At 44.2% G+C, this 16,556-nt stretch overlaps 1 protein-coding gene across 1 annotated transcript in view; it reads right to left on the reverse strand.

The window, feature by feature from the left end:
* Nucleotides 1-16,556, reverse strand: part of RABEP1 (rabaptin, RAB GTPase binding effector protein 1) — an 82,887-nt gene that overhangs the window by 21,704 nt on the left and 44,627 nt on the right. The window contains exons 6-11 of the mRNA XM_061605415.1: nucleotides 13,399-13,534; nucleotides 12,489-12,667; nucleotides 10,602-10,724; nucleotides 5,504-5,968; nucleotides 5,184-5,288; nucleotides 173-289 (exon numbers count right to left, since the gene is read on the reverse strand). Coding sequence (XP_061461399.1) covers nucleotides 173-289; nucleotides 5,184-5,288; nucleotides 5,504-5,968; nucleotides 10,602-10,724; nucleotides 12,489-12,667; nucleotides 13,399-13,534 — 1,125 coding nt within the window. The remainder of the gene's footprint in view (nucleotides 1-172; nucleotides 290-5,183; nucleotides 5,289-5,503; nucleotides 5,969-10,601; nucleotides 10,725-12,488; nucleotides 12,668-13,398; nucleotides 13,535-16,556) is intronic.

Raw genomic sequence — 16,556 nt, forward strand, 5'->3', positions numbered from 1 at the left:
AGATGCCAAAAAACCCACTGCTTTTAAGAGATTTTTGCACTCCGACTGCTCTGCCTCAGATACGAGGCAAAAAACAGCTTGTGTATTAGACAAAGGCTCGAGCCTAAGTCACACTTCCGCAGACTGCCACTCTTACGTTAGGATTTTCCTTCCCCCTCCAGGTTTTCTGTACCTGATTTCCTGAATCTTCTGTGCTTTGCTTCAGATACTCGTCCAGTTCCTGCTTCTCTCGCATTGTTTTTTCTAGTTGGTCGTTGGCCTGCCTCAACATCATCTGAAGCTTCTTCACCTGTGTGGTTAGGACAGAGTACATAAATGACCCTTCTTCTTTAAAAAAAAAAAGGGAGGGATGCTCTGTCAAATAACAGTATTCAGCATTCACCAACCTGGTGCCCTTCAAAGGTTATGAACTACATCAGTCGTGGCTGTTGGGAATTGTAGTTCAAAACATCCAGACAGCAACAGATTAGCAAAGACTGTGGTAGATTTAAACACACACACGAAATAAATTAATGATGACACTTTTTATAAGAGACTGGCTATGACCAAAACCCTGCCCGTATGGAAGCATCCTTTTCTCACCCCATAGCATCTGAATCATTCGACAAAATGCCAGGACAGAATTCTGAATTCTCTCCCTACTGAAAAGGTTAGGGGCTTTTGTTTGGGGGGGGGGGGAGATCCTCTGCTGCATTGGGTTTTATTATTAATATTATTTTAATTGTTATATATGCAAAACATGCCACTTCCTCCTGCAACTTTAATGGAAATATTTTACAACTTGCCTTTTCCTCTCTGGAAAAAAATATATGAAAAGCTTATGTACAGCTTGCGAAATGAAGTATGCCAAATTTGCTAAGATGTAGGTGTAGCTATGCACAAATCGGCTGAAGCATAACATATTTTAAATTTAAAGAATTTAAAGTGTGTACTTAAAACTTTTTTAAAAAAAAAACACACACCATGAATAAGAAATTTGTAGCAGTTAGTCCGTCTGCCAGAGGGGCTTGTTTACATGATTAATGATCCGAGGGGAGCCTTCATCAAACTGGTGCCATCCAGATGGACTGACCTCCAGAGGTTTGGGGCTGATGAAAGCAGCAGTCCAAAACATCTGGAGGGCACCAGGTTGTCAGAGGCTACCTTAGGGTAACAACCCCCAAACTCTCTTCAACCTCCAATGTGTTTACATTGCTCCAAGGGGGAATCGGAGGCTGAAGTGAGTTGAAAGAGAGGAAAGGAGCCCCTGCACAAAACCAGGGGCTCTTGACTCACCTCTCACGTAAACAATAGCAGAGTTGAGGGAAGTGCAGTTTCCTGCAGCCACAGGTGACCTGTGAATTATACGAGAAAGTGAGCATTGCATTGTGATTTGGGTGCGCTCTAGAACTCCCTGTTCATAGAGAAGGGATTGTCAATGCAGGAAACCAACTCTGAGTTTGAAAAACAAAAATATCTAAAACCCAACCTCAGCTAACTCCGGTCTTGTAAACAAGCCCCTAATCTCTCAATGAGAAATGGGCAACCTGCAGCCCTGCAGATATTGTTTATTGGTCTGTGAACATAGTACGTTATTCTATTACAAAAACGCCAAGCATTGCTGGACTCCTAACTCCCATTACACCAGCCAACATGGCCAACGGTCAGGGACAGTGGCAACTATAGCCCAATAATATCTGGAGGGTTACAGGTTCCCCACCTCTGGAAATGTGAATCTCTCAAGAATATTGGCTCAAGGCATAGGGTGAGTCAGGATTCATTTGGGCGTTGTTTAGGCTATCTAAATTATTCTGTACAAACAGCAAAGAGTTTTTATTGCAACTTGTCTTGACAGCAGCAAATCTGCAACAGGAAGAAAGAATCTCCTTCCACCCCGACCCCAGGGTGTGCTGAGACAGTGCCAAAATAGCAGAATTGATGGCACTTGTGCATGGACATTTTAATAATGCAGTGATAAAGAAGTCCTTCTTCCGCAACACTTCTTAAGCAGGGGCAGCTTCTGAACTGAGCAAGGGCTGGCAATACCAATGCCACCCACTGGCTCATGCCTGTCTGAGTCTAGATGCAGCCAAAGGCCTCATTTACCCTCTTTCTCCCTGGCATCAGAAGCAACAGAGGATTTGGAAGCCTTTTCCCCTTACACACTTCAGCTGCTCATTCTCATTTGTCTATTCTTGACTTGCGCATGGGGAGGCAGCAGCTGAGAGAAGCATAAAAGGAACAGCTCCAAGGCTCTGTTGCTTGGCCCAGAAGAGAAGGTGGCTAAAGGCCTTTTCCATGTGACCTTTATCATATGTGGGATACGCAGGAAGAATCATAGAAGAGGTCCTTGGGGTTGGGGACTCTGCTAGGCCCAGAATGAGCCCTCAGGAAACCAGCTGCCTGACCATTAATTTAATGCAGCCTTCCCTACCCTGTGCCCCCCAGATGTTGTTGGACTACAACTCCCATCAGCCCCAGACACCATAGCCATGCTGACTGGGGCTGATATGAAACATCTGGAAGACACCAGGTTGGTTTAGTCAGTAGGATTCTATGATCTAGGCTGGGTGGGCTGAAAATCAGATAAAGATATCTATTGATTCCCACTTTTCAGATAAGAAACTGCAACTCAACAAACACTCGTGGTCCAAGAGATACACTGGTCACATTTTGAACTAGACTGTGAGACATTTAGAATATGTCCAGAGATGACTTCTAGTGAACAGAAAGTTACAATCATATCAGATCCATCTTCAAATTATCCTCTGAAGAAGAAAAATTGCACTTTTAACCCAAAGACTAGATAAGGAAAAAAGCTCCTTACAGATGGGTTTTCCTCTTTAAAACGCCAGTTGATTAGAAAGCGAAAATTACTGACTATATGCTCTGCTGAGTTAGGGAGCTTTTAGTCCTGTTAGATCAGAGGTTCCCAAACTGTGGCCCATGGACCAGCAGCAGTCCAGAAGTTTCATTCAGGTGGTCCACGGTATGTCTGCATTAAATACTCATATTGATCTTTTAATTTTATTTCTATTGCTATTTTATTATATTACAGTTTGAATTCTAATGAATGCAGATTGTAATACAATATGAGAAATAAAAGGAGCAATAGAAATACAATTAAAAATCATTCAGAAACTTACACGGTGCATTAACATAGAATCATAGAGTTGGAAGGGGCCTTGGAGGCCATCAAGTCCAACCCCCTGCTCACAGCAGGAAATCCACAGCTAGAGCATCTCCCGCAGATAGCTGTCCAGCCTCTGCTTGAAGACATCCAGCGAAGGGGATCCCACCACCTCCCTAGGCAGTCCGTTCCATTGCCGAACCGCCCTTACTGTCAAGAAGTTCCTTCTAATGTCCAATCTCAATCTACGCTCCTACAACTTAAAACCATTAGACCTAGTCCTACCCTCTGGGGCAGCAGAGAACAAATCTGTACCCTCCTCTATGTGACAGCCCTTCAGGTACTTAAAGCGTGCAATCATGTCACCCCTCAGCCTTCTCTTCACCAGACTGAACATGCCAAGTTCCTTCAACCTTTCCTTATAAGACTTGTTCTCCATACTGGCTATCATCCTCATCGCCCTCTTCTGGACCCGCTCTAACTTGTCTATATCTTTCTTAAAATGAGGCGCCCAGAACTGAACGCAGTATTCCAGATGAGGCCTGACTAATGCAGAATATAGTGGGACTATTACTTCCCTCGGCCTGGAAACTATAGCTCTGTTTATGCAGCCCAAAACCGTGTTTGCCTTTTTTGCCGCAGCATCACACTGCTGGGTCATGTTCAACTTGCGGTCCACTACAATTCCAAGGTCCTTCTCACACACAACAACAACAACAACACTTGAAAGCAACATTGTCCTTACAAGGGCCATTAGCTACAACTCTCAGTCATCCACAAACACATGCTGGGCCTGTAATCAAATATCTTGCCAAGTTCCTTCAACCTTTCCTCAGAAGACTTGTTCTCCATACCGGCTATCATCCTCGTCGCCCTCTTCTGGACCCGCTCTAACTTGTCTATATCTTTCTTTCGGTTCCATTGCCGAACTGCCCTTACTGTCAAGAAGTTCCTTCTAATTATAATTGCTACAACAGGCAGAAAAATCACGAAGTGGTCCACTAAGACCCTCAGTAATTTTCAAATGGTCCATGGGAAAACAAGTCTGGGAAACACCCAGTTAGATCTAATGAAGTTGAAGCAGATGCACTCAATGATGCAGCCCAGGGCTCCCTAAAGTGTGGTCTGTGGACCACCAGTGGTCTGTGAGCTTCGTTCAGGTGGTCTGTGGTGTGTCTGTTGGCAATAGGAGTCCACCACATTAAATGTGCAGACTGGTTTTCAATTGTATTTCCATTGCTTCTTTTCTTCCTTACATTGCATTTGTTGAACATAAGAAATAAGAGAAGCAACAGAAATGCCACTAAAAATCCATACAGCATCTAGCACACTACAACGGCTACAACAGACGGGAAAAAAGTAATTAAACGGTCCACCAAGGTTTGTGGGGGGGGGGGAGTTTGAGAACAACGGATGCAGAAGATCAGGGGTGGTAAAGGACCACCTCCTAAATTTCTTGGCCTAATTTATGGGGGGATTGTGGAGGAAGAGGAGGGCGAAAAGCAAAGCAGGTGGAGAGACAATAGGAGGAGGAGGCAGAGAGAAATACACTCAGCAATCTGTTCAGACCTCCAGCAAAAAATGACCTGTCCCTCCCCCCCAGCAGCCCACTGGATGCGAAGAAGAGGGTAAGAAAAGGGGGCCGCAGAAAATGAAAAGAGGCCGGCCCCTCCTGCTTTTGTATCTGGCCCTGCACACCACTGGCATGAGGCCCCTGGCAGACCATTACTTCCACATGGGGTGAGGCCCTCAAAAGGAAAATGATGCAGGTAATACAGGAAAGAGAGAAGAAGCAATTCTGCAGGTCAAAGAGATCCAACTCCACAAGTCTCAATACTTCTTCCCCTTTATACTGAAGCACCGCCATTGTTCAATATAGCCCTACATGAAAAAAATGTCTGCCACTACAGGAATCATTTCATTTCTCGTCTTAAAGGTTGGTGGGCTGGCTGGTTTTGCTTCTGAGGACGGCTACGGAGCCCAGAGCTTTGCTGCTCAGTAAATACTCATTGGATGGGTAGTAACTTTGAAGTGGCAAAGCTCTTTTGCACTAGAGAGATCAGGCTGCGCTCACCTGATCTCTCGTCTCCGCCTCCTGGATCTGGATTCCTTGCAACTGCTTTTCATAGTTGGAACACATATCACAGCGCCGTCCCAGCTTGTTCCCGGCATTTTGCACCTGGAGAACGTAAAAGTCATTACTTGCCAGGGAAGCTACAAAAAGAACACCAACAAGCGTCAATACAGACTGCACTGTGATGGCAGCTGCAGCGACTGCTGAGGGAGGTTTAAGGACTCTGGGCAGGGCAAAGCAGCTTTCTGTACGTGGCAGATGAACCATCCTCCACAGCCGCAATCTGCAGGTGGGAGGAAGATAGTGGGCACAAAACGTACCTCTTTCTGAAGGAGATTCCACTCAGTTTCACTAACTAATCTGTAGCCGCTAGGAGATAGGTAAGCGTTTTCAGCGCTCTGGGTAATGCTGGAGAGAAGGGATGCTGTCTCCTCTTGCTCCGGCGTCATGGCTGTGATTGCTTTTTCCTGGTCTTTGGTTAGCATGAAACCACTGGGCATTTGCAGAGAGCCAAGGGAAGCCGTGTCAAAGTTCTCCAACATAGAGTCCGCCCCAACTAATGGCCCAAAGTCAGACTCATCAAGATTCCCGGCCGATTTGGCTTTGTTGTTGTAGCCCAGAGTTTTGGCCGGTAAGGATCCTGATGTCCCCAAACTGTCCGTCGACTGTGCTCTCCGCAGCCCCTCTTTAAACATGTCACTGTCCGACTTGAGGGATTCTCCTGAAGACAGCATAGCATCTGTGTCAAGGGAATGGACTGAGCCATGAGTGCTGTTTATATGCACCTATAATTTAAAAAGAGAGAGAAAACACTTAGGCAATGCTTGCAGCCTAGAACGTAAGAGGTTCTCTTACACCATTGATGTGTCCAGTCCAGTTCTCTCTCCAGTCCAGAGTTCTTTCCAAGGCTTGTTACCCAGGCGATGCTGGGAACTAAGCCATGGAACCTTGTGCATATAAAATATATACCTCACTGCTGAGCTATGGGGGCCCACCACCACCTCTTCATGCAGTGGTCTCTAGCTGGGCAGCCAGTATACAGATGCCTGCTTTGCTCAGATAGCACAAGACTTAATCTAAAGGAATAGCCTTTTTAAGTGTGCCTATAGCAGTATGTTTCCTTATTAATAATGAATGTGGATATGTGTTTTCTTTTTATGCTGCTTAAAGCCATCTGCACAATACCAGCCTTAGCAGAAAGCAACGTTACATGACATACCGACTGAAGCAACAGGAAAAAAAAGTGTTAAGGGCTTATGCGCTGAGCCTCAGGCACAATTATCTTGTGTGGCTTACTGAAGTTCACCAAGACACTGAGAAGGCAATTAGGCTACTGGGAGCCAATAATGATAGGATCTCATTTAAAGAACCTGTGACGATGTAAATCCTATTAAAACAGGTCATGAAAAACTGGCTTACAGGCAACTCAATTTGAACAATTACAAAAGATGTTTTTTATAGCCCTAGGAACCAGGTGTCAAGGAAGAGGCAGGCAGTCCTGAAAATACACCCAAGCAAAATGTCCTTTTCAATAAAGAGAAATACTCACTGTGCTCCATTGAGCACGGTCACTGATGTTAAAGACAGACAGCTTTAAAAGGAGAAGGAAATAAAAGAACTGGCACAGCAAGTATGTCCAGGCGATAAACATAGAACAATAGTTACATTCAAGCCAAAGCTAGTAGTTTGTACTAGATAACCTATTTGAACACATAAATAACACTGGGGTCTATCGGTGCAGCTTTAAAGTTTGAAGCCAATCCCTCTCACAAGAGCAGATTTCAGATTTACCAGCACAAAAATTATACAGGATGGGATTCAACTAAGTCCTATTCAGAGCAGACCCAGTGAAATTAATAAACTTAAGTTAGTCATGGCTCTTAACTTCAGGAGGTCTAACTCTGTGTACAACTAGCACTGAATACCACCCACAAGAGAGCCAGTGTGGCGTAGTGGTTAGACCGGCAGCCTTTCCCAACCAGTGTGCCTCCAGATGTTGTTGGACCACAACTCCCATCAGCCTCAGCCAGCATTGCCAATGGTCAGGAAGATGGGAGTTGTGGTCCAACATCTGGAGGCACACTGGTTGGGAAAGGCTGGGTTAGAGTGTTGGACTGTTACCAGGGTTCACTCTGCCATGAAGCTCAATGGGTGACCTTGGGCCAGCCACTGCCTCTCTGCCTAGCCTACCTCACAGGGTTGTTGTGAGGGTAAAACGGATATGGGAGAGAACCATGTACGTCACCTTGAGGTCCTTGGAGGAAAGGCGGGATATGAAAGCAATAATAAATAAATGCATTATATTTTATATATAGATATACAGGTATAGATAGTAACAAGTTTTACCAAGCTCAGGGGGAAAATGTTATTTAGCATAAACAAGTGTAGCAAAGGGAAAAGGTATGGTGGCATTATAGCTGATGCTTATTCTTAGATGCCCACAGAAAAGGTTGATATGAAGGGAAAAGGAGGAGAATTCTACACAGAATCATTGCATGCTTTAAGATTCTTAGATGGAAGAGCCCAGACAATTAGAAACTCAATTTTTGGCTGCAGGGGTGGGGAATGTGGGGGACAATACAGGGGATTATGGCCCCCAACACTGTCAGTCAAAGTGAAAACACTGTACTGCACCAATGGCTAGTGGATTCACTAGGCCCAATCTGGGGCAGGCTGACATTCTGCCTTCTGGTCCAGTCATGGAACCTTTTTTAAAAAATGGCCTAGGAAGTATCAGAAACAAGAGGCGCCTCACGTAACCACTGCCCACGCCCTCTGGGAACACTTGCTGCACCCTTTAGGCAAAACAAAAGAACACGCCAGCATACGTACAAGCCCACAATCCATTTGCAACATGGGGGATTTCAAATACTCTCAGCCAACAAGACTTGGAAGCCTAGAGCTTCCATCAACCAACCAAAACGTTAGTTACCGCTTGGTTTCACGATAAGTCCACTATATAAAAAGAAGACCCCCAAACGCTCATGAATTCTGAAATTAAAAAAAAAACCACCTTGGGACCGGCAGCCCACAAGGTCGCCACGCACCTTGTTTTTGTGCCAAAAAGGAGGTGCCACTTGAAGGAGGACAAGAAGGGGCAAGAACAAGCGTAGACTGAACACTGGTACCTTACAGGAACATGGGAAGCTGCCTTATACAGTAGGGCCCCATTTATACGGCAGGTTAGGGACCAGGCCCCCGCCATAAAGTGGAAATCGCCGTAAAGCGGAACCCATAGACTATAATGGGGCCGTCGCGCGAAAATGTCGCAACAATGTCGCAAAATCGGCTTTAAAAAGGGGAATTTCCCGCCGCCGCATTAGCGGAACGCCGGAATGCAAAGCGCCGGTAAGCGGGGCCCTACTGTACTGAACCAGACCATTGGCCCATCTAGCTCAGTACTGCCTACACCAGTGGTTCTCAAACTTTTTTGGTTCGCGGAGCACTGTAAAACATGTAAAAAATTTCTGGCGCACTTCGTGTACAAAATTAAAACATATTTTATAAACTATGAATAAAAATAAACTATAGAAAACTATTACTTACCCTATACAAATGGGTTTCTTCTCATTTTTAAAATATACTTTCATAATATTTGAGGCACAACTAGGCACCTCTTAGGGCGCACCGGTGTGCCTGGGCACACCGTTTGAGAATCACTGGCCTACACAGACCGGCAGCGACTCTCCAGGGTTCCAGGTAGGGAGTCTCTCCCTGCCCTACCTGGAGATGCCATTGGGGATTGAACCTGAGACCTCAGGTGCTCTGCCACTGAGCTATGGCGGAAGTGGCCAAGGCCTTAAAAAACCCTGTGTGGGCCATGTTGACCTATGGTCTGAAGGTACATGAAGCCAGCTCCCTGCTGAAGCTAAGCAGGGTCAGGTCTGGTCAGTGCCTGGATGGGAGACCTCCTGGGAACCACCTTGGGTCTCTATCATGGAACGAAAGGCCGGGTCTCAATGTAATAAATAAATAATAAAATTAATAAACGGGACAGGGTTGTGGTTTCCAGACTTTGGGATGCTTACAAATGGATAAAACAGAAGGCAGCTCCTGCCCTTAGGCTTACAATCTTAATAGACATGACTCAGAAGGAAAAAGGGTAGAGGAAATATGCAAGGTAGGCACCTCATAAACTGTGACGTTTAAGGTGAGGCCACTCTTCGCCAGCCTGGTGCCCTCCAGATGTTGTTGGACAAAAACTCCAATTGGTCCCCAGCCAGCGGAGCCAAAACATCTGGAAGGCACCAGGTTGGCAGTGGCTGAGTGAAGAAACCAGATATTCATACATAATCCCTTGCAGCCTTAGGCTAGATTTAATCATCTTCACAATTCAAGGTTTGTGCTTAACCCAAATCTATACTATGCCTGTTACTAGATTTTGAGACGAGGTTTTAATTTTGTAATATTAAGGCTTTAGAAAGCTGCTGGTTAACTGATGCCTCATGTTTTGCTCCTAAGAAGGGGAAACTGGGCGTGGGGAGGTTCCAAAGGTTAAGAGAAATATTTTGAAAGGGGGGGGGGAAACAGAACAGCAGATTCTGTAGGAATTAACTGGGGGGAGAAGAAACATCTGTATCCCATTTTAGGCTGACTTGGAGCAGTATTTTGAGTATATAGTCACCAACTATCAATTGTAGACCTGTTTCTAAGAGGGCTGGCATCTCTTGCCAGAATCTCATGCAAAACCATGCAAAATTACCTTCTGCGCCTTCCTTTAAAGCCTTAATTTTCTCCATCAACTTTTATTTCAGATTTACCTTAAATCTTAAAGGCAGATATTGCCCCAAGGTTTCTAAAGAAATACCATTCAACATTCTAAAACATCAAGTCAGGCAAAGTATGGTAAGTCAGCGGTGGATGAGTACAACCATGTGGAAACACAGTACAGTAGGGCCATACTGTGGGTTCCGTTCCGGACCCCCGCTGTCAAGCGAAACTCATTGAATAGAATGGCGCACGATGCCCGAAAACCACCATAAAAGCGGAACAAGCGCCGTATGAGTGGGGCTTTAGTCTAATTGTGTCTAATTGAGACTGCCACATTAGCAAAGTGCCGTAAAGCGGGGCCCTACTGTATCACATAGAAAATATTCCTTAATGCTACTGCCATGAGCTAAGATCTTGCCACAGGGGGTATCAGTTTTCAGTGGCATCCCTGTGTTCCTTCCTCATTCAAAGAGTGAAATGCAAACTGTCCCCTGCCCTCCGAGCCCTGTCAAACACCTTACAAGTTATTCTAAAAGGAACTCATGACAGGATGGGCAGTTTGTTCTCAAGGAGCTGTAGTCTTGGTCCGAATAGGCCCAGATGACTACCAGGGAAGTCTCGAGTGATTTTTGCCAACAGCAGCATCTACTGAAATTAAATACTAATCAATCATGTATTGGGAAAAACACTTCAAACAATCAGCTTTACCTCTTCACCAGGGAACTGCGGAAGGGATTTGTCAGGAGCGATGGAGCTTACTTTCGATTCGTCATCAGGGCCTTTCTTTTTGTATTCCTTCTTTTTATGTAGTCTTCGCTGCTCTTCATCTTCCTAAAAATAATGAAGCATTTTTTATGTGCTTTCTGGCGTCATCTATCCTGTTATAAATATCAACATGGTAGACAACACCTGGGCAACCATCTTGCTCCATGGGGAAGGAATGTTTTGGGAGGTTCCAAAGGAAAATATTGCAAACCAGAAAGGAATGGAGCATTAGCGGTCAGAATGACTTAAGTTCTGGGCTGACTGATTACTTCATTTTTAATCCACAGTTACAGGGTCTACCAACTGAAACTAGTCACAAAATGGCGGCTGGGGGCAGTGGACCCCATTAAAAAAAACCTCTAGTTATCTAGATCAGGGACAGGGAACTTTCAGCCCTCTGGCTGTTGCTGGAGTCCGACTCCCATCATCCCTGACCATTGACCATGCTGGCTGGGGCTGATGGGAGTTGGAGTCCAGTAACCATTTGGAGGGCCACAGGTTCCTCATTCCTGACCTAGTCCCCTGCCACCAATTCACAGCATTCACATATGCTAACACAGTCCACACTGCAACTGCACCGACCAGCTGGAATGAGGCTAGAATTGGAAGTAGGGCTGTTCAACTACGCAAGCCCCCTTACTCAAATTGCTGCAAGGGAAATTCAGTGTTTGCAAATACTAGCTCATTTAAGAGCTGAGCATGGGAAAGTTCATGAATCCCTTGTCACACGGACAAGGCAAGAGCTCAAGAGTGGAGCAGAGCAAGCAACTAGAGCAAGTGAGCCCAGCTACAAACCACACATCAAGTCACATGCATCTCACAAATACGAAGACATTAACCATGTAAAAACGTTTACTGTTTTGACAGACGGGACTGTACTCAGCCTCAGCGTCCCCTAGTGGCCACAAGTGATCCCTTCAAGGAGAAATCTAATACATGCATTGCAGAGCAGGTCTTGTCACGCATAAGCAGTCTCACATCCAGGCAGATGCAAGAAAAGCACAGAACCCCACCTCTCTCACATGTACACATTCATACATCACACACTTCTTGGCGATCACTTGTGACCAAGTCAGATTGTCTTCCAAAATATAGTCTTTAACAATGGATCCGTCTGAATCTGTATCCACCGCCGATGTACCAGACCATGACTAGGGGCTTCTGGATTTCACAGTCCTGCCCCCATCGCCATTTGCCAATCGCCATGGGACTTTTGTTGTGGAAGACGCCTGTGCGTGGTTTTGTTTTACGTGGGGAGATCGGCGCACCACGATCAACACACAATCTTGACAGAAAAAGGCTTTGATCCAATGGCATGGGTACCATGACGATTGGATGTCCTTTATCTGCTGCTGCCTTCATCCACCTTCACAGCCGTTGCAACATACATGCTTTTCTCCACCTGTTCTGCCGTTTAGGACTTTCTTGGCTCGTTCTTTGTCTGGTTCCTCTCCCTTGACCTTACCGCCGTGGGTGACCCTGCTGGGAGTACATGACTCCCGACGGCATCGCTCACAGGTTTCATTGGAACACGCACACCCACTCACCACTACAAGGTGACGATACACACACACACACAACCATAGCACATTGAAAACATGCCATACACACAGCATCCTTTCTTAAGCATGTGCACACACTCACGACAATGCACACTAGCCTCCTTGAAGTAATCGTCGCCTTAAGGATACATGTCAAAAAACATTTAGAGACCCAGGAAAAAATGTTCCTCTATCCTGGCACTCCAACCTTCCTCCCTCCTCAAGCCATTGTTTCCATAAAGTCAACAAAATTTGGCTACAGCCTGTTTCCACACACACACTCTCTCACCTGATCTTTCTTCTTCAGTTCTTCAACTTGCCGAAGCTGCTCAGACGTCAGCACCGTCTCCATCCATTGCATATCCCTCATCAGCAAACGCTGGGACTCTAAGAACTGGTCGTTGGCCTTTTGCCAAGTGTGTTTCAGCTGGTTGTGCTGTTGCCGTTCCTGCTCCAATAGATGGCAGACTATGCAGAAACAGACACGGGTAATGAATTGGATTTTTTTTTATTGGTTACAGTTCACTCCTCTTGTGTTAATGCAGCCTTGCAAATAAGGTCACAAACGTTACTAGCCTGCTGGGGGCTGGCCGAGGAGCAACGCCCGGCATTTCTATGCTGGGCAGGCACGGAGGAGGGATGGAGCGCTCTCTGTCCCTACTCTGTCCGCCTGCTGACTGACTTGCATGGAATTTTTTCCTTGTCTATGGCAAATACTCAATATACAAGGCTGTGCCAATGCTTCTCACATCCACCCCATCCTCTCCTGCAGACCACTCCCCAGCAAAGGATAGATTCCAAATGAACTGCTGAAAGGGGAGGGGTGGAGAGAGGAGAAGAGAATTCCACCAAATCAAATGCACCACATGTTTACACTGTATGTTTTAATTTTAAAATAAAAGGTTCTGAGAAACATGGATTCTAATGCTAACTGCAAAATTTAAGACTGGGACAAGACCTGCCTGCAGATCCCCATCTTCCTTTTTTGCTGCCCTGTGATGAAACCTGTGACGATTCCCAGCTCTAAGGTCTGCTCCGTACATGGGACGATACTATCATACAGGAAGTAGGCAGAGCATTGTGGAAGTCCTTGAGGGCAGACAGCACAGCCCAAGCATGTGGCTCCCCACCCCTCATCTAGAATGTCTGTGTACTGTTGCTACCTCCCATGGTTTGAACAAAGAGGGGGAAATCCACACCTTCATGAAGTTCTTTCCGCAATTTCTCTGCATCTTCTTGCAGTACTGATTTCTGAGTGTTCAAAACAGCCACGTACATTTCTAGATCAGTCCTACAAGATTTCTCAGCTTCTAAATAATGATTCAGTTCTTTAACCTGAACAAAAGGATGCACAGAATCAGAGAAAGCTTGTGGTTAATGCACAGTTTCAGTTGCTCTGTAGCAAAGACTTGGGGTTATATCCCCTGAACGAATTCAAGCACATTTCTAAGAATGACAAATTCCAGGAAGAGTCCTTTACTCCAGTTCTACAGTCACAATTGTGTTTTTATGGTGCTGTACACATAAATCTAGTAGCATACTTGATGGCAATGAACATCATAACGGTAATTTCCAAAGCCTGTTTTTCCAGGGTGATTGTAAGAATTATCAGCGTTATAGGTGCAGCTCTTTGAACACTCAACATGCTGTATAAATGCTAGTGGACTGACATTATTATGTAAACAATGTGGGTTACAAATATTAAAGATCATAAGCAGACAATGTTTGTTACAGATTTTTCCAAAATGGACCTGATAATCAGCACCCAACATGCCCCAAAGAAAAATACACACGTACATAACATGCTATTGGCCTGCAAAAGCATTCTATTCATGTCACAGTGGAAAAGGAAGCCGGTAGGCATTTCATGAGTGATTCAAAGTTACTTGGCCTAAGCTAGAATCCTTCTGAAAAGGCAACACAGTGAAACTAGAGAGGGGGGCTACAGTGGCCATCCTGGTGATCTCCAGAAGTTTTGGACTTTGTCCCCACTAGCTCCAGCCAGCACAGCCATCTGTACAGCACTAGGGTGGTGAAGGCCAGGCTACAACAGACCACAAGTAGTTCTGTTCCAAGAGTTCCGTACTGTTGCGACATGCAAATAACAGGAACAGGTTCTCTCAATATGGGAAATGAAATTCTCACGTGGACATCAATGAAAATTAGCTAACATCTTTGGAATGGAACAGAGGTGCTGGGTAAAGAAGCAGAGTGTGTACGTGCCACTGCCTCTTAAAAAGCAGGCAGTTCAAAGGATATGATTCATGCAGGGCCTTAAGTGAACTTGAAGCTTTTCAGCCCTGTTCAACTTGGCATCTCTACAATACACTCCACCACAGTGCCTTGTGGAAAGGTAGAGCCTGAAGCTTTCAGCTGCTTGCTTCTCTTTCAAGATCTGCCTGCTACGCAAGATTTTCTACACTCTTCTGCTAAAGGCATACAGCAAACCCCGAAACCAAAAACTGATGCAGCAGCTGACTAGCCTGGAGATTAGATAACATTTCTGCTATCAGTTCTGTGAAGTGAGAAATGCCATTAGAAATAAAAGCTGCAAACAAAACACCACTTTCAGGAGATCGATTCTTCTACCCACCCGCCTCCCTTTTCAGATACTAATGGCCAGGGAGATGCAGCACCTATATGGTTAACAAATAGTAGGTGAAAAGGGTTTCCAGATAGAGTATCTGTAATACCCCCAACAAAAAGAGGGTATTGACGCCCTGGGCTCCTACTGGGAGGAAGGGCGGGATATATATCTAATTAATTAATAAATTAATACATACATACAGTAACAGACACAACTTGAACACACACCCAGTCTGTGTGACACAATAGGTAGAATATCAAGCTTGAATTTGGGATACTGAGGCCCAAATCTACATTAAGTTTTAAAGCTCATTAGTGAGCCTTGACAGAGATACTCTCTCTTGACCTGGCCTACCTTGCAGAGTTAGCGTGCAGTGAAAACACTGGTCTGAGAAAAGTAACAATACCAATTAATATATGAACTGTGTGGATGCATTTTATATTATTAACCAATTAACTGGTTAGGTTAAATCAATTAAAAACATTTCCCTAACCCAGCAGTAAAAAAAAGTACTTTTTAAAAGACAATTCCTCCTGCAACATGTGTGCATTATTTAAAAACAAAAAACATGTTTATTTATTTACACCTTGCACTTTTTCCTCGTATGTTAAGTGTCTGAAGATGTAATCCATCATTCAACTATTATTTATATTCTTTTACAAGATCAGCTAAGATCTTTCTGTAGCCCTTTTCAGCAAAAGTTTAGGCTGAAATAGAGAGAATATTGCCACTTTCTTACATCAAGATGAGCAGAGATTTGTAAGCCAACAACAAACCATGGCAGTGGTTCCCAAATTTCTTTTTTCCCCATGGACTACTTGAAAATCGCCAAAGGTTTTAGCAGACCACTTAATGATTTTTCTGCCTGCTGTAGCAATTGTAATCTGCTGTGCTAGATGCTGTATGATTTTTAATTTTACTTTTACAGACATGCCACAGACCTCCTGAATGAAGTCTGAGGACCACAGTTCGGGAATCCTTGAACTATGGTTTTAAGGGCTGGCTAGAGATCCTGGCTTATTAGGGAGAAACAAAACACAATTCCAGTCCGGAGGTCACGGAAAGCCAAGCCAAGCTGAAATTGTGGCCAATTGCATCCCAATTTGTTTCTCCCACTTACACATAAAGTCAAGGTCTAATAAAATATGTTATATTCTAAAAATATGCAGAAATAAATAGTGGAAAATATAAAAATAAATAGATAAATCAGCTTAATTTTGAGTGTGGACAGGAACGACAACAAGAGAAGGAAGTAGAACATTTGAGTGAGTAAACTTTTCATGTATTATTGAGATAAATTTTATTTTAAATTTTTGTTTGAACTGGAATATAATCCTGAGTGGTTATGTTCACATAGGCGTCTATCTTCCTGCATTATGGAAGGACTGTAAGGTATCTTTCATATATGATATCTACAGCAACAACAGTTCACTTGGTAACCATTTTTTAATTTTTAAGTATATTTTTAATATGAATTGGTATATTCTTACATGTTAATAAATAGTTTTTCATATTTTTTATATTTTTAGGTATCTAAATCCACGCTCAAAGAGAAACTTTCCAAATAGATACCACTGAAGAAGACTTGTCTCAAGTCTGGCAAATTATCTGAGACATGAGGTGCATTTTATCTTTGCATTTTATATTTCTGTACTAGAATACCTTTGCAATTCCTTACTGTGTCGTCATTGGGAGTGCATGCACATCTTGTCAGCACAGCAAGCAGTTTACGTCACAATTTGTGGAAGCAAATTGCACGTACGTTACAAA

The sequence above is a fragment of the Rhineura floridana genome, chromosome 21 (assembly GCF_030035675.1).
Source record: "Rhineura floridana isolate rRhiFlo1 chromosome 21, rRhiFlo1.hap2, whole genome shotgun sequence".
NCBI classification, from domain to species: Eukaryota; Metazoa; Chordata; class Lepidosauria; order Squamata; family Rhineuridae; genus Rhineura; species Rhineura floridana.